The sequence below is a fragment of the Rhinoderma darwinii genome, chromosome 9 (genome assembly GCF_050947455.1).
Source record: "Rhinoderma darwinii isolate aRhiDar2 chromosome 9, aRhiDar2.hap1, whole genome shotgun sequence".
Taxonomy (NCBI): Eukaryota; Metazoa; Chordata; class Amphibia; order Anura; family Rhinodermatidae; genus Rhinoderma; species Rhinoderma darwinii.
This window is the reverse complement of record NC_134695.1, coordinates 20,654,055-20,678,088: the sequence shown is the minus strand read 5'-3', so window position 1 is coordinate 20,678,088 and position 24,034 is coordinate 20,654,055. Positions and strand designations below refer to the sequence as shown.

Sequence of the window (24,034 nt, the reverse complement as noted above, 5' to 3'; positions counted from 1 at the left end):
TCCCACTGACATAAATGGGAAAGCGCACCATTAGTGCATACGCGTTTTCTTTACGGACGTGTTTAAGAAACACGTCGCGTATAACAAGAAGCGTCATGTCAGTTCTTTGGAGCGTAGAACCCGCCAAAAACACGCCTAATTCCCAGTCAATGGGAGTCCTGTTTACACAGCAAAAAAACGCTCCAAAAGCGTGAACAAAACGTGTAAAAAAAAGTGTCAAAAACGTCTGTAGTTTAAAAAGTGCTTTACAAAAATGCAAGTGTTTTTGAAACGTTTACACAAGGTTTTGTTTTTTTTAGCCCAGTGTGAACAAGGCCTTAGAGATGCTCTTTAGGCTGGTGGGTGACAGTGGAGCTGACGCTTTTGTCTCACTTGTCTTCACAGGCAGGTTGGACAGCGGTGCATTTGCAATATAACTCTGCGCACCCCGCAAGGAGAGGACAGAAGTGTCAAACCTGTGTCCCATCTTCTTGCTTGATAAAAAAAACAAAAAAATAAAAAAAGTACAAATTCTTGGTAGAGACTCTGCTGCATTAGTAGAAGTGTCTGCCTCCTACGGACATTAAGCGAACACTGAATAGATCAATATCTGTGGGCAGGGGATATCCTGTAGGAGGGGTTACTTTTGTATTTTTACGTGTAAAGCCTTCTAGTGGCAACAGCATATACATTGGGGGACACAGACCCTGGGTAACAAACTATAAATTATAACTGCCCATGAATGGTGACAAAACTGGGAATGGATCTCAAAGGAAGGAGATATATATTTAGGAAAACTGAAAAAGTATCCCAAAAAGTTGAGGCGTATAGAGGAATATCCTCTAGAATATCTGGTTTTCTGTATTAAAAAAACAAAACAGAAACAAGACAGCGGAAACCACGAGAGAAACATCCAGTCTTATAACTGGTGCACAGTGCATACAGCAAAGCTCTGAAATATCAAGTGCATAACTAAAGCAACAAGGAAGGAGGTAATTTCTACAGGAATGTCTGTACAAGAGTACAGCAAATAAAGACAAGCTGTAACATGTCGTTTATTATAAAGACTGGTCACAAGAAAAGGAAACTTATATTGTAATGTCTAAATATGCATATGTGGAGGACACCATGCCCTGAGAATAAGCAGCAAGTAAAGGCTTAAAATAATCATAATAATATAATGGACATGTACATGAAATAAATGAACCCAGGATTGTAGTCTATTTTACAGAATTTATCCAGCCGTACTATCTGTAACGCGGGCGCGTCTCTGCTCTTCACTCGGCACATGCGCAGTACAATCTTTCTGCTCGACGTTCTAATGGACAGTACTGCGCATGCGCCGAGTGAAGAGCAGGGACACGTGCGCGTTACAGATAGTACGGGGCCAGGTATGAATGCCCCGATTACGCTGCCTGACCCCTCTTTATCAATGTTAGGAGGGAGGGGTATTGAACTGGGGAGCGAAATAAGAGCATTTAAAGAGGCTCTGTCACCAGATTTTCAAACCCCTATCTCCTATTGCAGCAGATCGGCGCTGCAATGTAGATTACAGTAACGTTGTTTTTTTTTTTCAAAAACGAGCATTTTTGGCCAAGTTATGACCATTTTTATATTTATGCAAATGAGCCTTTCTTACGTACAACTGGGCATGTTTAAAGTTATGTACAAGTGGGCGTGTATTGTGTGTGTACATGTGGGCGTTTTTACTTGTTTTACTAGCTCGGCGTTGTGAATGGAAGTGTATGATGCTGACGAATCAGCATCATCCACTTCTCTTCGTCAACACCCAGCTTCTGGCAGTCCACAGACACACAGCGTGTTCTCGAGAGATCACGCTGTGACGTCACTTCCTGCCCCAGGTCCTGCATCGTGTCGGACGAGCGAGGACACATCGGCACCAGAGGCTACAGTTGATTCTGCAGCAGCATCGGCGTTTGCAGGTAAGTCGATGTAGCCTCTGTCGCCTGGTGCCGATGTGTCCTCGCTCGTCCGACCCGATGCAGGACCTGTGGCAGGAAGTGACGTCACAGCGTGATCTCTCGAGAACACGCTGTGTGTCTGTGCACTGCCAGAAGCTGGGTGTTGACGAAGAGAAGTGGATGATGCTGATTCGTCAGTATCATACACTTCCATTCACAACGCCGAGCTAGTAAAACAAGTAAAAACGCCCAGATGTACACACACAATACACGCCCACTTGTACTTAAGAAAGGCTCATTTGCATAAATATAAAAATGCTCATAACTTGGCCAAAAATGCTCGTTTTTGAAAAAAAAAACACGTTACTGTAATCTACATTGCAGCGCCGATCTGCTGCAATAGGAGATAGGGGTTTGAAAATCTGGTGACAGAGCCTCTTTAAGTGCAATGGTAAAGACCTCATTGCACCTAAATGCTCATTAGCATAAACTTAATAAAACTTATTTCTCTATAAAGGAGGCAGTAAGCAGAAAATGAAAATAAACGCTAGAAACAGGTTAGTCTCCCCTACAATACCCTGTTACTAAGTTAATACGGAAATTCTGGTGACAGACTCCCTTTAAATACTTCCATCACTGGTTAACCCGTTAGTGACCGCCAATACGCCTTTTCACATCGACCACTAATGGGCTTTATTCTGATGCATAAGTCATTTTACGGCACTGCATCAGGATAAATAAACAGAGCAGGGAGCTATCAAATCTCCCTGCTCTCAGCTGCCAGAGGTAGCTGAGGGCTGGGGGCATCCCTGCTCGAACGTGTGAGATCGATATAAGTATTGATCTCACCCGTTTAACCCATCAGATGCGGTGCTCAATAGCGTGCACCGCATCTGAGTGGTTTTGGAGAGAAGGAGGGAGCTCCCTCTCTCTCCCACCGACACCCGGCGATAAGATCGCCGACTGTCTGTGTCTCCGATGGAGCCGGGGGGCCTAATAAAGGCCCCCTGGTCTGCCTGTAGTGAATGCCTGCTAGATCATGCCGCAGGCATGACCTAGCAGATGCCTGTCCGTGTTAAACGGACAGGCAGTAATACACTGCAATACAAAAGTATTGCAGTGTATTATAATTGCGATCTGATGATTGCATAGTAAAGTACCCTAGTGGGACTAGTAAAAAAGTTAAAAAAAAGTTTAATAAAGTTAATTAAAAAAAATGTGAAAAAAAAAATGAAAAACCCAGTTTTTCCCCTTACAAACTGCTTTACTATTAAAAAACCAAAATAAAGTAAAAAAGTTACGCATATTTGTATTGCCGCGTCCGTAACGACCCGAACTATAAATCTATTACATTATTTAACCCGCACGGTGAACGCCGTAAAAAATGTAATATAAAAATATGGAAAAATTGCTGTTTTTTGTTTATCCTGACTTAAAAAAAATATGATAAAAAGTTATCAAAAAGTCGCACCTACTCCAAAATGGTACCAATAAAAACTACAAGTCTTCCCGCAAAAAAAAAGCCCTCATACAACTGCATAGGCAGAACAATAAAAAAGTTATGGCTCTTCAAATATGGAGACACAAAAACAAATACTTTTGAAACAAAAGCGTTTTTACTGTGTAAAAGTAGTAAAACATACAAAAACTATACAAATTTAGTATCGCTGCAATCGTAACAACCCACTGAATAAAGTAATTATGTTATTTATACCACACGGTAAATGGCGTAGATTTAGGATGCGAAAAAGTGTTTTTTTTCTATTCCCCCCCAAAAAAAGTTAACAAAAGTTAATCAATAAATAATATGTACCTCAAAATGGTGCTATTAAAAAGTACAACTTGTCCCGCAAAAAACAAGACCTTATACAGCTATGTCGACGCAAAAATAAAAAAGTTATAGCTCTTGGAATGCAACGATGGAAAAACTTAAAAAATGGCTTGGTCATTAAGGTCTAAAATAGGCTGGTAATTAGGGGGTTAAAGAGAAGAGGCCCTTTACTTAAAGAGGCTCTGTCACCAGATTATCAAATCCCTATCTCCTATTGCATGTGATCGGCGCTGCAATGTAGATTACAGCAAAGTTTTTGTTTTTTTTTAAAACGATCATTTTTGGCCAAGTTATGAGCAATTTTATATTTATGCAAATGAGCTTTGAAATGGACAACTGGGCATGGTTTTTTTCTTATTTCCAACTGGGCGTGTATTGTGTTTTTAACAACTGGGCGTGTATTGTGTTTTTAACAACTGAGCGTGTTTACTTGTTTTACTAACTGGGTGTTGTGAATAGAAGTGTATGATGCTGACAAATCAGCATCATACACTTTTCATCGTTCCCACCCAGCTTCTTTCACTAAAGACACACAGAGTGACGTCACCCACAGGTCCTTCAACCTTGGCGTCGGTCAGAGAAGATACATCGGCTGAAAGGCGTCCAAAAGGTTAATATGCTCGTCTCTAGGGAGTTTGCTATGCTTACCTGCACATGGTGATGCTGCTGCAAATTCAACTGTACGCCTGGAGCTGTGGTGTCTTCTCTCTTCCGACGCCAAGGTTGAAGGACCTGTGGGTGACGTCACGCTGTGTCTGCAGTGAAAGAAGCTGGCTGGGAGTGATGACGTCACCCACAGGTCCTTCAACCTTGGTGTCGGAAGAGAGAAGACACCACAGCTCCAGGCGTATAGTTGAATTTGCAGCAGCATCACCATGTGCAGGTAAGCATAGCAAACTCCCTAGAGACGAGCATATTAACCTTTTGGACGCCTTTCAGCCGATGTATCTTCTTTGTCCGGCTACAAGGTTGAAGGACCTGTGGGTGACGTCACGCTGTGTGTCTTTAGTGAAAGAAGCTGGGTGGGAACGATGAGAAGTGTATGATGTTTATTTGTCAGCATCATACAATTCTATTCACAACGCCCAGTTAGTAAAACAAGTAAACACGCCCAGTTGGAAATACGAAAAAAAACACGCTAATATGTTGTAGCGCTGCTATGAATCGTATTCGGCGCCTATGAAGAGCGGTAAGCCGCCGAATACGATTCATAGCAGCGCTACAACATATTATAGATTCAGATCGATCCAGTCCCCAGTACGGCTCAGTGCCCGACGAAGGTCTTACGACCGAAACGTTGACGTTGCACATATAGCCTCTGGCATTTATCCTGAGAATCAAATAAAAATAATTTTTGAAACACAAGCAAGGTGTGCCGACTACAATTCTTAAAGAGGCTCTGTCACCAGATTTTGCAGCCCCTATCTGCTATTGCAGCAGATCGGCGCTGCAATGTAGATTACAGTAACGTTTTTATTTTTTAAAAACGAGCATTTTTGGCCAAGTTATGATCATTTTTGTAGTTATGCAAATGAGGCTTGCAAAAGTCCAAGTGGGTGTGTTTAAAAGTAAAAGTCCAAGTGGGCGTGTATTATGTGCGTACATCGGGGCGTTTTAAATACTTTTACTAGCTGGGCGTTCTGATGAGAAGTATCATCCACTTCTCTTCAGAACGCCCAGCTTCTGGCAGTGCAGATCTGTGACGTCACTCACAGGTCCTGCATCGTGTCGGACACATCGGCACCAGAGGCTTCAGTTGATTCTGCAGCAGCATCGGCGTTAGCAGGTAAGTCGATGTAGCTACTTAACTGCAAACGCCGATGCTGCTGCAGAATCATCTGTAGTCTCTGGTGCCGATGTGTCCCCGCTCGTCTGACACGATGCAGGACCTGTGAGTGACGACACAGCGTGATCTCTCGAGAACACGCTGTGTCTGCACTGCCAGAAGCTGGGCGTTCTGAAGAGAAGTGGATGATACTTCTCATCAGAACGGCCAGCTAGTAAAAGTATTAAAAACGCCCCGATGTACGCACATAATACACGCCCACTTGGACTTTTACTTTTAAATACACCCACTTGGACTTTTGCAAGCCTCATTTGCATAACTACAAAAATGGTCATAACTTGGCCAAAAATGCTCGTTTTTTAAAAATAAAAACGTTACTGTAATCTACATTGCAGCGCCTATCAGGGTATGGATATATCACTTTCATTACTGAAAGGACAGAATAATTCTCAACTACAAGCAAATTAAGTTCTAATGAGGAAAAGATAGTTTTTAGGTAAATGTCACACACATACTCAGCAGGGGTGCAACTATAGGAAATGCTGAGGTTGCAGTTGCACCTGGACAGTAGAGCCGCTCTACCACGTAAAGGGAATAGCAGGGTTTACTCACATCACTGTTTACTACCCCTGTACAGCAGCGTTGGATGTACTTCAACATCACTGCATTAATTATTCCTGTTCTGTGACATCACTGTGTATATTATCATTGTATTAGGATGCTTTATCGATTATCCCTGTTTTATGACATCACTATGTCTCCGATTGGATCCTCCGTTTGCAGTTCTGTCACACTTGACAGCAAGATTAGCACAGCATGCACAGCTATTCTTGCCGTCAAAATGACAGGCACCACATAAGAACCCCATTGTAAGTCAACGGGTTCAGTTGGCTGGCGTTCATACAATGGATCCGGCACTGTGTCGTGGTTTCCCTCTTGTATTATGATGCTGTGTTTAATATTGTGACGTCACTGTTTATTATCCCTTGTCTGTGAGATTATCCCTAATCAGTCACATCACTGTGTACAATAACCATTTTCTATGATTTCAGTGTTTATTACCCATGTAGTGTGACATCACTGTGTTTGTTATTACTGTTTTGTGACATTTCAGTGTGCATTATCAACAAAAGAAATAGCCAGATTTTAATGCCTGATACTATAACATGGGACTGCAAACAAACACTTATGTCATTTAAAGGACGAGTGTCACGAAAAAAAAAAAAATTCTATCAATTTGCTTTTAGTGATTTATTAAAAAAAAAAAAAATTATTTGTGTGTTTGTGTTTTACTTTTTTTTATTTTTGAACTTTTTCTTGTCTATGGGGGCTGCCATTTTTTTTTCCATCTCTGTATGTGTCGATTAACGACACATACAGACATGGAATACGGCACATACAGCCCCATAGTGAATGTGAACGGGGCCCGTTCCATCCGCTATGCTGTACGCCGTCTGTGTGGGAACGGCACATGCGCCGCTCCCACACAGTCCAAATTGAAGGTCTTCGGCCGAGCGACGTCCGGCGCCATTTTCTTGTGGACCGGAAGCCGCGGCCGGACAGTAAGATTACTACTTCCGGTCGCGGATTCCGGACTGTGTTCTGAAGCAAGCACGAGGTGCGGAGGGAGAAGACAGAGCGGATGGACCGGAGGGAGCGGCGGCGGCAGGAGCAGGTAAGTTAGGTCTGTGTATGTACGTGTTTTAGTGTGTGATTACTACTGTATGTAAACCTACTACACTGTGTGTTAGCTCAAAAAATGGCGACACAGTGTAGGAGGTTTGACCGTTCAATAATAAATGAGGGGGGATTCTGTGAGCTCACTAGAGGGAGTGTCTCTTCTCAAATTTTGCAGCATAAAGCAATGTGGTTGCTTTACCACATGCCAATGTTGCAATTTTGGGAATTGCTCCATCTAGTGACCAGCACTGGGAAATGTTATAAATTAGAATCTAATTTATAATATTTCCTGACTCGTGAAAAAATTTAAAAAATTAGAACAAGGTTTAATCATTTATACACTAACTGTTTAACTAAAAAAAAAAAATAATAATTTCTAGTGACACATTCCCTTCTTATCATAGTTCATGCGATTATTCCATCCAGAGGGGATACTGGAGATGTACATTATTCCTCAACAGCAACCAATGTTAATAAATAAATGTATGTTTACTGTACTAACCTGACTGATAAAAGCAGGACTCTCTGAAGAAGAGATGGCCACCAGGTTTAAGCCATCCCAACAACTTTTGAGTCAACGCTGTTAATTCTGCATCAGTCAGGTACATGAAGAGCCAATTTGAGAAGATAAAGTCATATCTGGAGAGAAAGAAAACAAGTTTTACAGTTACAAGTTCTTCATAATATTCTTCTTAGCTGGTCAACAGTTGCATAATGCTGTATTTATTTCATGCTACAACTCACCTGTCATTGGGCAGGTCCAAAAGAGTGACATCAGCTTGTAGGAAGGTAATGTTTTCACGATGACTATTGTCCTCACGATTCTTGTCAACGAAGGTTTGCATGAAGTCCACCGCAGTGACTTGGCTTGCCAACTTGGCCAGGTGCCCAGTATAACGACTGGAGAGAATATAAAGTGTAAATGAAAGGTTTTACAAGGTGCAATTTTGGTTCTCACCAGACTACATGTCCCTTAAAGAGCCTTTATACTGTCCAGTCTATCCTAAACGCTTTGTATGGTTCTTTATCTAAACCTTCATCACATCTCTATATAATGGCTTCTCTACAGCAAAGTTTAGCAAACTTTTTCTACTGGGCCTCAACAACTGACTGTAGAACATTAAAATACGCACAAACGCAATCTGCTATGTTGCTAAACCAGATATTGGTGCAACCATAGAAAAGCCTGTGCAGCATTTAATCACTTCGGTCAACACTGACTTCCTGGCTGAACCTCCCCAACAACTGGGGGGAGGGGGGGGGAACCTCACCAGTGAGGCCCACCGCACAGTTTGAAAAGCACTGCTCCACAGAATGAACTCAACATGTTTGACGTCTCCGGTCCTATACCAGACAACGCAATATGAAGAAAAAACATGCTACCATGATGCATACATATGAGTCTTAAAGGAAAATAACCCCTAAAACCTTCAGGTGGGGTTTTCTATTGATCTTCAGGCTCCTTCACCTGCTTTTACAAATATCAGCCTCACAATCGGTTAGTGCTCATAAAACTCGTCGATCCTAATGCATAGATTATCAATTGTTAGCAGGTAGTAACAGGGAGTGGGGATAAGGTCTCATAGCCATGTATACGGTCATTTAGTTGTCAAGAAAACAAAGAGAGGCAGACATCAGTGGTGCCCCAAACTTTGTAGAATACTTCAGACATAATGCTATATGGTAGTCAGCACCCACTAAAGAGGTTGTGCAGTGCCTCTTTCTTTCACGCGATGTGACACCCGGTCAATCGTTTGACATCCGGCAGGTGTCGTGGGCGTGTCATATTCTAATTAATAGGACATGTGCGTGATACCTAATGGGTGTCGGAGAGTTGCCTCAGCAACTGTTCCGCCCAGTGTACCTCAGCAACTGTTCCGCCCAGTGTACCTCAGCAACTGTTCCGCCCAGTGTACCTCAGAAACTGTTCCGCCCAGTGTACCTCAGCAACTGTTTCGCCCAGTGTACCTCAGCAACTGTTCCGCCCAGTGTACCTCAGCAACTGTTTCGCCCAGTGTACCTCAGCAACTGTTCCGCCCAGTGTACCTCAGCAACTGTTCCGCCCAGTGTACCTCAGCAACTGTTCCGCCCAGTGTACCTCAGCAACTATTTCGCCCAGTGTACCTCAGCAACTGTTTCGCCCAGTGTACCTCAGCAACTGTACCGCCCAGTGTGCCACACCCATCTCTCAATGCCCCATGTCAGATCAGGTGGAAGAGAGAGAGAGGCGCCACACAACCCCTTTTAAGAGAAGCTCCACTTCAAGAAAATGCTTAATTCGTTCTTGAAATTACATTCACTTACAAGAAATTGGAAATCATCTGATTGGACAGATTGTGCTATAAACACAAATACAACGTGTTGGTTTAGGCTGTGTTCCACTGAGGAGTTCCGTCGGGTTTACCCCTCAGCGAAAAGTCAAACGGAAAACTCAGCTTCCGTTTCCCTCACCATTGAACTCAATGGTGACGAAAACCTAGCTAATGGTTTCCATCTGTCACCGTTGTGACAGGGTTCTGTCGTTTTGACAGAATCAATAGCGCAGTCGACTCCACTATTGGTTCCGTCAAGAGCAACGGAACCCTGTCACACTGGTGACAGACGGAAACCATTAGCTAGGTTTCCGTCACCATTGAGTTCAATGGTGAGGGAAACGGAAGCAGAGGTTTCCGTTTGCCTTTCCGCTGAGGGGTTAACCCGACGGAAGCCACCGACGGAACCCCTCAGTGGAATACAGATGGTGATGTGAACACGGAACCCCTCAACGGAAGGGCAACGGTGATGCGAACAGGCCCTTAGAATGACTAATCATACATGGAAATCTGGTTAAATCTTGTGTGTGCCTCTTACCCTATCCCAGCCCCAAGCTCCAGGACATTTAATCCATCTAAGCATGGCAGCAATGAGATAATCTCAGTTTTTTCTTCTTTGGATAAGAGCGTAGCACTTGAGTCAAGCATCATCTCTTCTACTGTTGCATCCTGTGAATGCTGTTCCCAAAATTGAGTCATTGTTTGTCTCACCTCTACAAGAAAAGAAGATGTAAAATGTTAATGGTCTATATATAACTTTACTCTAAATATCTGTTAAATAACTGGAGCCCCAGTGTTCTAGCACAATCTGCAGAGATGACAGAAGACTTGTGAGAAGGGTTGTCCAGATACCAGAATTTGGACCTTTATACCAATATTTTGTGTAGCATTGCGATTCTCGATACCAATACTATACTTGAGGACAGAATAATTTGGGGATTTTTTCCTCTTTGCATCCCAGCGTTTATAACTTTTTTATTTTTTGCTCGACACAGCTGTATAAGGCTGGGTTCACACAGAGTTTTTCGCAGGCAGAAAATCTGCCTTAAAATTCAGTTTGGAATTTTGAGGCAGATTTTGCTCTGCCTGCATGCTGACATCCACCTGTAACAGCAGGAACCGGAGCAAGCTCTGATCCCTGCCATTAACCCCTTCGATGAAGCAAATCTAAAGCGATCGCTGCATCTTAGCGGTTGCTAGCAGATCGCCAGCCCTGACAGGCAATCAGGACTGGCGACTGCTGCTATGGCAACAGGAGACACAATGGCCAGCTGCTCTCCCATTACGGAAGCCGATTAGGCCCTGCCAGGAGGCGAAGCCTAGTTGGCTTACTTAGTGAAAAAAATAAAAGTTTGAAAACAATAAAAGTTTCAGGTAATAAAATAAAACACAATCGCCCTTTTTCCCTTATCAAGTCCTTTATTATCGAAAAAAAATAATAAACCATATGTATTTGGTATCGCCGCAACCGTAACGATCTGAGGTATCAAAATATTATATTATTTATTGCACGCGGTGAACAGAGTAAAAAAAAACCGTTAAAAACTATACCAGAGTTTCTGTTTTTTGGTCACTTTTCCATACAAATATTGGAATAAAAAGTGATCAAAAAGTCGCACGTATCCAAAAATGGTACCTATAAAAACTATAGCTCGTCTCCCAAAAAACAAGCTCTCACACAGATCCATCGACAAAAAAGTTAAAAACGTATGATTCTCACAACTTGGCGACAGAAAAAATACATTCTTACTCAAAAGTAATTTTATTGTGCAAAAAGTTGTAAAACATTAAAAAGTGCTATAAATTAGGTATCGCCGGAATCGGACTGACCCGCAGAATAAAGTTAACATGTAATTTAGAACGCGTGGTGAGCGCTGTATAAAAAAAAACTAAAAAAACTATGCCTCACCTGGCCTCCCAAAAAATAGGATAAAAGGTGATCAAAAAGTCGCATTTACCCCAAAATCGTACCAATAATAACTACAGCTCATCCCGCAAAATAAAAGCCCTCATACCACTACGTCTATGAAAAAAAATAAAATTAGTTATGGCTCTTCAATAAGTCAGGAAAAAAAAAAATGCAGTTGTGCCGACCCGAGGGGAACATTTTGTCTGTTTCAAGAGGCGATTTATCAAGGCCCTAAAATTAGGGAACCAGGAAGGGGAGGGCCCAAACATATCTGCTGGAAGCGAGGGTGTCCGTATTATACCAGGACAATACTTTCCCAGCAAAATTCCCCAAACTGCAAAGGTGCAGAGTGTGGACCAAAAGGGGGATAAGAAAGAACGCCATATATCAGTGCGACACCGGCCTGTGCAGAAATGATTGCTTCACAGCGTAACACACATCTATGGATCATTTTATTGTTTTTTTACCCCATTATTATGCCACCTGACTATGCCCCTGATGTACTCTGCCCAGCTTACATGTAACCCCACATTATAAACGGAAACACCAGCAATACTCAAACAAATCTACTACCAAGCAAAATCCGCTCTCCAAAAGCCAAATGGCGCTCCCTCCGCTCTGAACCCTACAGTGTGCCCAAACAGCAGTTTACTTCTATGTATATGGCATCGTCATACCCGGGAGAACCTTTTTAACAATTTTTGGTGTGTGTGTGTGTCTCCAGTGGCACAAGCTGGGCACGACATATTTGCCACTGAAATAGCATATCTAGGGAAAAATATAAATCTTTAATTTGCACCATCCGCGGTGCATCCATTTATGGAAAAGACCCGTGGGGTGAAAATGCTCACTACACCCCTTAATAAATGCCTTGAGGGGTGTAGTTTCCAAATGGGGTCACTTCTTAGGGGTTTCTTTATTATTTCACATCAGAGCCTCTGCAATTGTGAACCAATACTTTGTAAATCGCCAAATTAGGCCTCAATTTTACATGGTACGCTTTCACTCCTGAGCACTGTCGAATGTCCAGGCAAAAGATTAGGGCCACAAGTAGGGTGATTCTAAAACCGGGAAACACAGCATAATAACTAGAGAGCTGTCTTGTTATGGTGGCACAAGCTGGGCACCACATATTGACATATCTATGGAAAAAAAATCCAATTTTTCACTCTGCAACATCGAGTGCACACTAATTTCTACAAAACACCTGCAAGGTTAACATGCTCACTACACCCCTAGGTGAATACCTTGAGGGGTGTTGTTTAAAAAATGGGGTCACTTCTGGGGGGTTTCCACTGTTTTGGTCCCACAGGCGCCCAGAAACCAATCCAGCAAAATCTGCACTCCAAATGGCGCTCCTTCTCTTCTGAGCCCTGCCGTGTGCCCAAACAGCAGTTTATGACCACATATGGGGTATTGCCGTACTCAGGAGGAATTGCTTTACAAAAGTTGGGTTCTTTTTTTTCCTTTATTTGTTGACAAAATGTAAAATTTTGCGCTAAAGCTACGTCTTATTGAAGAAAAAGGATTGTTTTTATTTTCACTGCCCAATTCTAATAAATTCTATGAAACATCTGTGGGGTCAAAATGCTCACTACACCCCTAGATGAATTCCTCAAGGGGTGTATATTCCTAAATGGAGTCACTTTTTGGGCGTTTTCATTGTTTTGTCCCCTCAGGGGCTTTGCAAATGCGACATGGCCTCTGCAAATCATTCCTGCTAAAAGTGATCTCCAAAAGCCAAATAGCGCTCTTTCCCTTCTAAGCCCTGCCGTGTGTCCAAACAGCCGGTTATTACCACATGTGGGGTATTGTTTTACTCGGGAGAAATTGCTTTACAAATTGTGCTTTTTCTCCTTCAGTCCTTGTGGAAATGAGAAAAAATTAGCTAAACCTACATTTTCTTTGAAAAAATTTAGATTTTTATTTTCAGGGCCTACTTCCAATAATTTCTGCAAAAAACCTGTGGGGTCAAAACGCTCACTATACCCTTAGATAATTTCCTCAATGGGTGTAGTTTCCAAAATGGGGTCACTCGTGGGGGCGGGTTTCCACTGTTTTGTCCCTTCAGGGGCTTTGTAAATGTGACATGGCCTCCGCAAACCATTCCTGCTAAATGTGAACTCCAAAAGCCAAATGGCGCGCCGTCCCTTCTAAGCCCTGCATGTGTCCAAACAGCCATTTATTACCACATGTGGGGTATTGTTTTACTCGGGAGAAGTTGCTTTACAAATTTTGCTTTTTCTCCTTCAATCCTTGTGGAAATGAGAAAAAAATTACCTAAAACTACCTTTTCTTTGAAAAAATTTAGATTTTAATTTTCACGGCCTACTTCCAATAATTTCTGTAAAAAATCTGTGCGGTCAAAATGCTCACTATACCCCTAAGATAATTTCCTTGAGGTGTGTCGTTTCCCAAATGGAGTCACTTTTGGGGGATTTCCACTGTTTTGGCACCGCAAGAGCCCTGCAAACCTGACATGGTGCCTAAAATATATTCTAATAAAAATAAGGCCCCAAAATCCACTGGGTGCTCCTTTGCTTCTGAGGCCTGTGCTTCAGTCCAGTAGCACGCTACGGCCACATGTGCGATATTTCCTAAAACTGCAGCACCTGAGCAATAAATATTGAGTTGCATTTCTCTGGTAAAACTTTCTGTGTTATAACAAAAAATTGGATTCAAAATTAATTTCTGCAAAAAAATATGAAATTTGTAACTTTCACATCTACTTTGCTTTAATTCCTGTGAAACGTCTAAAGGGTTAAGGGATTTTCCAAATGCTGTTTTGAATACTGTGAGGGGTGAAGTTTTTAAAATGGGTTGACTTTTTGGGGGTTTCTAATATATAAGGCCCTTAAATCCACTTCACAACTGAACTGGCCCCTGTAAAAATAGCCTTTTGAAATTTTCTTGAAAATGTGAGAAATTGCTGCTAAAGTTCAAAGCCTTGTAACGTCCTAGAAAAATAAAAGGATGTTCAAAAACGATGCCAATCTAAAGTAGACATATGGGGATGTTAATTAGCAACAATTTTGTGTGGCATAACTGCCTGTCTTACAAGCAGATACATTTAAATTGAGAAAAATGCTAATTTTTGAAATTTTTCGCAACATTTTGGTGTTTTTCACAATTAAATACTGAACATATCGAGCAAATTTTGCCAGTAACATAAAGTCCAATGTGTCACGAGAAAACAATCTCAGAATCGCTTGGATAGGTAAAAGCATTCTGAAGTTATTACCACTTAAAGTTAAACATGTCAGATTTGAAAAATGAGGCTCTGTCAGGAAGGTCAAAAGTGGCCAATGAGGGAAGGGGTTAAATGTGTAAAATATTATTGTTGTCGGCAGCACATCTCCCTGTGTAAACGAGCTGAGCACCAAACAAACTTGGCCGGTGTAAAAATACTTTTAGCCTGTATAATGAGTGCCAATGAAGAGGCACAGCTGCGCTCCTGCAAACATTCCGGGAACTCGAGACTGCGTAAGATAAGATAATCAGCGATTGAACAGCAAGGACTTTTATTATTTTCCCTCATGAATGTTGCCAAGGCAGGGAATTGTGACTCCCACCTCCAACCAGATCTTAGGTGGCATTGCCAGCAACCAACAGGCTTCAGCTGCGTCATCACTTGACATGAACGACATGACATATACCATCACTTGTGTTTGTTTAACCCCTTCGCGCTCAGCGACATACTATTCCATGGTGCTAAGAGCATCGTTCGCGCTCATCGCCGGAATAGAAGGTCGCGGGAGTAACGGCCATTTTGGCCGTCTTCCCGACAAATACAGGAGCTGTGACAGCTGTTGTCTCGTACAGCAGTTGCCGCAGCTCCTTCAGCGGGGACCGATCGCTGTGTCCCTGGTGATTAACCCCTTGGAATCCGCGTTCAATAGCTATTGCGGCTTCTTAGGGGCCGCTATCGTGTAGTGGGCCGACGATGGTGGCTTTGGCAACCGAACGCCTATGGGGGGATTCACACGAACGTGTATTGGGTCCGTGCGGGCCGCGTGGTTTTCATGCGCCACGCACAGACCAATACAAGTCTATGGGGCAGTACAGACAGTCCGTGCTTTTTGCGCGTTTGTCCGCTGCGCAAAAAGCGCGACATGTTCAATATCTACGCGTATTTCGCGCATCACGCACCCATTGAAGTCAATGGGTGCGTGAAAACCACGCAGGTCGCACGGAAGCACTTCCGTGCGAACTGCCTGTTTCGCGCACCAGCTGTCAAAATGATGAATGTAAACAGAAAAGCACCACGTGCTTTTCTGTTCACAAACATCCAAACGGAGTGTCTTTGAGATGAGCGAACCCGGACAACCGAACCGAACTTCACCGGGTTCGGCCGAACCCGACAAAAAAATTTCCGGTACGCGACGTCAGGAGATAGTCACTGTCCAGGGTGCTAGAAGAGTTAAACTGTTTCAGCACCCTGGACAGTGACTTCCGATCCCAATATACATGAACGTGTAAAAAAAAAAAGAAGTTCTGACTTACCGATAACTCCCGGCTTCTTCCTCCAGTCTGACCTCCCGGGATGACAATTCAGTCCAAGTGACAGCTCCAGCCAATCACAGACCAAGCACAGGCTGCAGCGGTCACATGGACTGCGGCGTCATCCAGGGAGGTGGGGTCCGATGTCAAGAGAGGCGCGTCACCAAGGCAACGGCCGGGAGTGAAGTTCTCGGTAAGTACGAACTTTTTCTTTTTTTTTAACAGGTTTCTCGATATTGTCATCGGCATTCACTGTCGAGGGTGCTGAAAGAGTTAACTGCCGATCAGTTAACTCTTTCAGCACCCTGGACAGTGACTGACGTAGACTAGACTCATCTCTATGATGGCGGCTGCGCGAAAATCACGAAGCCGCGCATCATACACGGATGACACACGGAGCTGTCAAGTGGTTTTTGCGCGCGCAAAACGTCGCGTTTTTAGCGCGCGCAAAAACGCAACGTTCGTCTGAATAAGCCCTAACAATGGCGTACGGCTATGCCATCTACGGAAGCCTAGTGGGTCCTGACTAAGTCAGGACCCACTATGCTTGCTGTCAGTAAGTAGCTGACAGCTCTAATACACTGCACTACGCATGTAGTGCAGTGTATTAGAATAGCGATCAGGGCCTCCTGCCCTCAAGCCCCTAGTGGGACAAAGTAATAAAGTAAAAAAAAAAAGTTAAAAAAAAGTTGTGTTAAAGACTTTCTAGTAATCACCTACACCGCTACATCGATTTCCAGAAAAAGTCGAACAGAATCTAAGCAGCTCAGCGCTCACACGAGCGCTTCTGCCACTTTGTTTTAGCGATTAGTGGGGGCCTCAGTGCTTGGACCCCCACCAATCAAAACTTCTAACATGTCACTATGACATGTCAGAAGTTTGTTGAACGTTTAGTTACCCTTTAACTGGTTAGACGAGTCATCTGCAACCTGTGCCTCTCCAGCTGCTGTAAAACTATAATTCCCAGTTTGCCCTGACAAGTAAGGCCTTATTCACATGAAAGTTAAACGTCTGTGTGACGGCCGTTAAAACAACAGCCGTCACACCCACCTATGTAATTCAATGGGCCCGTTCACACGGCCGTTGTTTCAAAGGACTGTGTGAAGGGTCCGTGAGAAAATAGGACATGTCCTATTTTTTTGCGCCTCACGCATCCCTCCATAGACTTTAGTCTATGTAGGATATATGATAACGCATTCCACAGAGAAAAGCACGGATGCACTTCGGACATGAAAAACAGATGCGCAACACAACGTGTGAATTTAGCCTTATGCTGAGAGTTGTAGTTTTAAGAAGGGTATGTTCACACGGCCGAAAACATAACGCCTCCAAACATCTGCCCATTGATTTCAATGGGCAAAACGGCGTTCTGCTCCGACGGGGCGTTTTTTTTTAAAACGCCCATAAATAAAGAAGTGCATGAGCCATTTTTAGAGCCGTTTTTCACTGACTCTATAGAAAAACAGCTCCAAAAACAGACGTAAAAAACGAGTTGCTAAAAAAAACGGCTGAAAATCAGAAGCTGTATTCCCTTGAAAACAGCTCCGTATTTTCAGAAGTTTTTTAGTAAGCGTTTGAACATACCCTAAGGGTATGTTTACACGCTTGAACCAATAACGTCTGAAAATACGGAGTTGTTTTCAAGGGAATACAGCTCCTGATTTTCAGACAGTTTTTAAGCCACTCGCGATTTTTGCTGCGTTTTTTACGGCCGTTTTTGGAGCTGTTCTTTTAGACTCTATGAAAAACAGCTCCAAAAATGTCCCAAGAAGTGTCATGCACTTCTTTTGACAAACCGTCATTTTACACGCCGTATTTTGACAGCGACACGTAAAATAAAGGCTCGTGGGAACAGAACATCGTGAATTCCATTGCAATGCAATGGGCAGATGTTTGTAGGCGTAATGGAAACGTTTTTTCAGGCGTAATTCGAGGCGTAAAACGCCCGAATTACGCCTGAAAACACTGCATGTGAACATACCCTAAGGCTTCATGCCCACTTAAGTCTTTTTTTCTGGGTGCTAGCCGATTTTCAGACGGCCAGCACCATGACCCATTCATTTCAATGGGGCCATGCACACTTCAGTTTTTTTGACGTTCCCGTTGCTTCGTTCCGACAAAAGTAGAGCACATCCTACTTTGGTCCGAGATTCCGTGACCGTGAGGCCCATGCAAGTCAATGGAGCCGTCAAAAAAACTGAGGGCACACGGAAGGCATCTGTGTGCCGTCCGTGTGTGACGGAGCCGTTGCCTAGCTACGGCCGGGCGGGCAGAGGTACACATACAGATACTGCACTAAGCCGCAGCCCCTTCTCTCTGTCAGCACTGATAGAGAGAAGAGGCTGCTGATCAGTGCTGGAACGCAGCGATATTAAGAAAAATAAGTTCATACGTACGCAGGACGTTGTCTTGGTGACGCGCCCCTCTTCTGACATCCAGTCCGACCTCCCTGGATGACGCGGCAGTCCATGTGACCGCTGCAGGCTGTGATTAGCTGCAGCGGTCACATGGTCTGAAACGTCATCTCAGGAGGCCGGACTTGAGGAAGAAGCAGGGAGTTCTGAGTAAGTAGTAACTTTTTTTTTGTTGCAGGTTTTTTTTGTAATGAACCATTAATCTATATTGTGAGCGCCGCACATGGTATTCCCTGTCCAGCGGTAGTCTCTGTCCAGGGTGCTGAAAGCGTTAAGGGGCTGCACTGATCGGCAGTAACTCTTTCAGCACCCTCGACAGTGAGTACCGCTGGACAGGGAATAGCATGTGCGGCACTCACAATATCTTGTACATAGTGTGAACGGGTTTCAGTTTCCTCTCGGAAACAAACATGGGAGTGTACATGGAGTACACACGTGAAGCACACGGTTCCAATCACGGACACACGTATCTGTGAAAAACGGCCGTGAAAACGGTGATGGAAGTGTGCATGAGGCCAAAGGCCAAAGCCACACGTGGCGGAATTCCTCTTGAATTCCGCAGCGGACACTCCGCAGCGTTAATCCGCAGCGGAGCCGTTTGTCCATTGACTTCCACTTTTATTTAGCAGTGTTCGTTTAGACGATGCGTAAAATTCCGCTGCGGAGCATAGGCTGCGGAGCGGAATTTGGTGTCCGCAGCATGCTAGGGCTGTTGCGGAGTTGTGGCGGACTGGTTGCGGACTCATGGCGGAATTTCTCCATTGACTTCAATGGAGATTCTAAATTCCGCAATGAAGTCCGCAGCTGTCATGAAAATGTTATATGTGCTGCGGATGCGTCTTGCTTTTTTGACATGACATTTCTTCATTCTGGCTGGACCTATGTATTTCTAGGTCTACAGCCAGACTGAGGAAGTCAATTGGGCTCCCGTAATTACGGGAGCGTTGCTAGGAGACGTCAGTAAATAGTCACTGTCCAGAGTGCTGAAAGAGTTAAGCGATCGGCAGTAACTGTTTCTGCACCCTGGACAGTGACTACCGATACCAATATACAGCAACCTGTCAAAAAAATAGAAGTTCATACTTACCGAGAACTCCCTGCTTCTGTCTCCAGTCCGACTTCCCAGGATGACGTTTCAGTCTAAGTGACGGCTGCAGCCAATCACAGGCTGCAGCGGTCACATGGACTGCCGCGTCATCCAGGGAGGTCGGGCTGGATGCCGAAAGAGGGACGCGTCACCAAGACAACGGCCGGTAAGTATGAAATTCGTTTACTTTCACTAGGGAAAGTGCTGTCCCTTCTCTCTATCCTGCACTGATAGAGAGAAGGGAAGCACTTTTACCGCAGTCCGCAGCAGCTAGTCCGCATCAATTTACTGCACATTTTGGGCAGATCCGCCGCAGAATCTGCAACGCAGATTCTGTGCGGCATTGATGCGGACAGTTGCGGAGGAAATCCGCCACGTCTGGCCATGCCCAAAGGGTATGTTCACACGCAGTGTTTTCAGACGTAAGTCGGGCATGTCACTTCTTGGGACGTTTTTGGAGCCGTTTTTCATTGACCCCATTGAAAAACAGCTCCAATAACGGCCGTAAAATACGCCGCGAAAAACGCGAGTTGTTACAAAAACGTCTGAAAATCAGGAGCTGTTTTCGCCTGAAAACAGCTCTGTATTTTCAGACATTTTTGGTCACTGCGTGTGAACATACCCTTAGGCCTCGTTTACACGAGTGTGATATACGTGCGTGCGACGCCTATATTAGTCTATGGGGGCATGCAGACAGTCCGTGAGTTTTGCTCAGCGTGAGTCCGCTGAAAAAAACTCACGACATGTCCAATCTTTGTGCGCTGTTCGCGCATCACGCACCCATTGAAGTCAATGGGTGCGTGAAAACCACGCATGCCGCACGGAAGCACTTCCGTGCGAACTGCGTGATTCGCGGAACAGCTGTCAAACTCTGAATGTAAACAGAGAAGCACCACGTGCTTTTCTGTTTACAAACATCCAAACGGAGTGTCATAATGATGGCGGCTGCGTGAAAAGCACGCAGCCACGCATCATACGCTGATGACACACGCAGCTGTTAAGTGTAAATCAGGCCTAAGAGAGACACAGGTTGCAGAGCACTACCCTATATCACATCACACGGCACAGTACATGCAGAAGTGAATTCAAGATATACAAGTCCCAAATCAATTACTGGACCCAGAGCGTGTGCGTTTTGCGCACGCAAAAAACGCGGCGTTTTGCGTGCGCAAAAGGCACTTAACAGCTGCGTGTGTCATCAGCGTATGATGCGTGGCTGCGTGATTTTCGCGCAGCCGCCATCATTTTGACACTCCATTTGGATGTTTGTAAACAGAAAAGCACGTGGTGCTTTTCTGTTTACATTCAGAGTTTGACAGCTGTTGCGCGAACCACGCAGTTCGCACGGAACTGCTTCCGTGCGACCTGCGTGATTTTCACGCACCCAATGACTTCAATGGGTGCGTGATGCGCGAACAGCGCACAAAGAAAGGACATGTCGTGAGTTTTATGCAACGCACTCGCGCTGTGCAAAATTCACGCACTGTCTGCACTGCCCCATAGCCTAATATGGGTGCGTACGACACGCGTGAAAAGCACGTGCGTATATTACGCTCGTGTAAATGATGCCTCATAGTGATCTGGCACGTTGTGATACACAATGACATCACACTGCATAGGTTCAGTACACAGCATAGAAATAAAGTAGTCCTGAATATATAGGATCAGTATACATGATAGAAATGTAGTATTCCCCAGTGCTATTATCATGACGTGTCACTGTCTCCCGAGCACTGTGTAGCAGTTTTGTTACATTATGTTTGATTAGTGCATGGGGCCACCTAGACATCTGGCTTTTGCTGTGCTAATTTCTTAGGCTGGATTCCCGCATAGCGTAAACGCTGCGGAATTTCCACAACAAAATTCTATGCGGAAATTTCCACAGCATTATTGGCTTATCCACACATAACGGAATTTCTGCAGCAATTCCGTTGAAAGTAGCAGACTTTCCGCTGTGGAAAAAAAACGCACCATTTCCTGCGTTTTTGACTGCAGAAAATGATACGTATTTTGCTGCGTTTTTTCACAACGCAAGAAGATGGTGACGTCTCCTCTGAAAAATGCCGCAATTTAGTCCACCTTCCGCAGCAGGAATTGACCTGAAACGGTATGAAAAATACATAATGCAGGTCAATTTCTGTCTGGGATTTTTACGCAGGGTGTGGATGAGATTTTTTTAACCCACTTTGCGGTTAGTGTATTCCGCGGCGTATTTTCCGTCTGCAATGCCGCTATGTGTGGACGAGTCCTTACTGTAGCAGCAAAATGGACGAAATTCGACACATCTCAGCCACGCGCTGTGGAACAAAAACGACACTGAAATCAACAGCGTGTCAATTTATGCTGCGTCTTCTGTGCGGAGATGCTGCGTGTTTGGGCATAGACTTAAGGGTATGTTCACACGTACTAATTACGGACGTAATTCTGGCGTTTTTGCCCCGAATTACGTCCGAAAATAGCGCCTCAATAGCGTTGACAAACATCTGCCCATTGAAAGCAATGGGCAGACGTTTGTCTGTTCACACGAGGCGTATATTTACGCGCCGCTGTCAAATGACGGCGCGTAAATAGACGCCCGCGTCAAAGAAGTGACCTGTCACTTCTTTGGCCGTAATTGGAGCCGTTATTCATTGACTCCAATGAATAGCAGCGCTAATTACGGCCGTAATGGACGTGGCGTTCAAGCGCCTGCACATGCCGTTACGGCTGAAATTACGGGGATGTTTTCAGGCGGAAACATCCCCATAATTTCAGCAGTTACGGACGCTGTCGTGTGAACATACCCTGAAGAAAAACACACGGTTTGCTGCGGATTTCTGTGACAGATTTATCTGCAGATTTTTTAGAATGTCTGTGCATGAACATACCCTTACTAACGTCAGACCTGCACATGTCACTGTACACACACACACTACGTAAGTTATATAGCAGTATACAGTATATAAACCTATATATAAATCTATTGTTGTCCGTTTTCTGGAAAAGTCACAATAAGAAATCAAATGGTTTTTTTTACCCCCATAAATTTAACAACATTCTCATATCTCTAACTGCAACAAGAAAAGTTTGGCAGCAAATGTCTGTTAACTTTGGTATCGGACTTGAGAAGAACATACAGAGAAATGTCGCGTGCGATCTCTCCTCAGTAGAAAGTCCTCCGGGCCACGTGTGTGAGGAGAGGCTACAGAGGTGAAAGGTCACAATCCTCCACGTCATAAATCTTACCACATGATGTAACGCCACCAATTATCACAAAGCACTATATGACACTGTTGGTCACGATGCCCCCAGCACCTTCACTCACCATTTGCCATCGTTGTTGTTGTTGTTGTTGTTGTTGCAGTATATGACGTCACAGGATGAGCACCACAAATCAGGAATAAATAAGTCTAGTGTTGTACAACACTATCTATGTATATATCTCTATTTATTATATCTAGCACACTATAAGTAGCGATGAGGTAATAAGTTTGCAGCTTCTGTCCCTGCTGTCTATCACTGCGTGAATGGCTACTCTAGTGCGGCTGAAGCTCCTGCTGTACCTATTATATCTCCTGCCCCGAGGCCTCATTCGCAAGGCTATTCGTGGAAATGCGAAAAAAAAAACTAATATTAGCTATTTATAAGGGAAAGCGTGCGCCACCTCTAGAATGACAGCGACATGGGTGACGTCACGGGCAGCACATGGACACCGCAGCCGGCTGATTTAGTGGACAACGCCCATCTGTGTGCTGATTGGTTAAGAGGCGCTCAGGCGGTAAAAAACCAATGGCACAATTGCGGGGAGGGCGCAATGAACTTGGCAGTGAGCCAGGTTAAGTGGGCCGAGATGTTAGGAGGATTTGTACAATGTCAGCACGGGGACACTAAACAGTACTGTAGACCTGGGACTGTCCTGTATTATCGTCCTCGACCTCTCTGCCTCAGTTCATGGGTCACATTAGACAACACAATAAAGAACTTTAGTTCGCACTGAGTTTTGTTACGCTGATTTTAACGCGGGAACCGCGCCGGAATCAGCAGCAAAAAACAACTGAAAACGAGGCGTTGTTTTTCCACAGCGGTTTTTTGCTGCATGCTCTTGTCGCAGTTCCGCCTCTGATCTCCCATTGAAATCAATGGGAGGCATAGAAAGGGTTTTTAGGCTGGATTCACACGAGCATGTTCGGTCCGTAAAGGACGGAACGTATTTCGGCCGCAAGTCCCGGTCCGAACACAGTGCAGGGAGCCGGGCTCCTAGCATCATAGTTATGTACGATTCTAGGAGTCCCTGCCTCTCCGTGGAACTACTGTCCCGTACTGAAAACATGATTACAGTACGGGACAGTTGTCCCGCAGCGAGGCAGGGACTCCTAGCGTCATACATAACTATGATGCTAGAAGCCCGGCTCCCTGCACTGTGTTCGGTCTGGAACTTGCGGCCGAAATACGTTCCGTCCTTTATGGACCGAACATGCTCGTGTGAATCCAGCCTTAGAGGAGCATGTTACTACATGAGCCATTTTTTAGCTGTTTTTCATAGGGTCAATTGAAAAACAGTTTTCTGCTTCAAAAACGGCTGAAAATCAGAGGCTGTTTTCCCCTGAAGACAGCTCTGTAATTTTCAGCCGTTTT

The 24,034-nt window shown here is 44.2% G+C and overlaps 1 protein-coding gene across 2 annotated transcripts in view; it reads right to left on the bottom strand.

Moving 5' to 3' along the window:
* Nucleotides 1-23,077, bottom strand: part of LOC142660644 (uncharacterized) — a 63,298-nt gene extending 40,221 nt beyond the window's left edge. Inside the window, exons 1-4 of one of the 2 annotated variants that reach the window (XM_075837334.1) lie at nt 22,725-23,077; nt 10,049-10,223; nt 7,943-8,098; nt 7,701-7,837 (exon numbers count right to left, since the gene is read on the bottom strand). In XM_075837334.1, the coding sequence (XP_075693449.1) occupies nt 7,701-7,837; nt 7,943-8,098; nt 10,049-10,223; nt 22,725-22,734 (478 nt within the window). In that variant the 5' untranslated portion in view covers nt 22,735-23,077. Of the gene's footprint in view, nt 1-7,700; nt 7,838-7,942; nt 8,099-10,048; nt 10,224-22,536; nt 22,606-22,724 lie in introns of those variants that run through there. The other variant, XM_075837335.1, reaches the window with a different exon arrangement.
* Between the last annotated feature and the right edge of the window lie 957 nt (nt 23,078-24,034).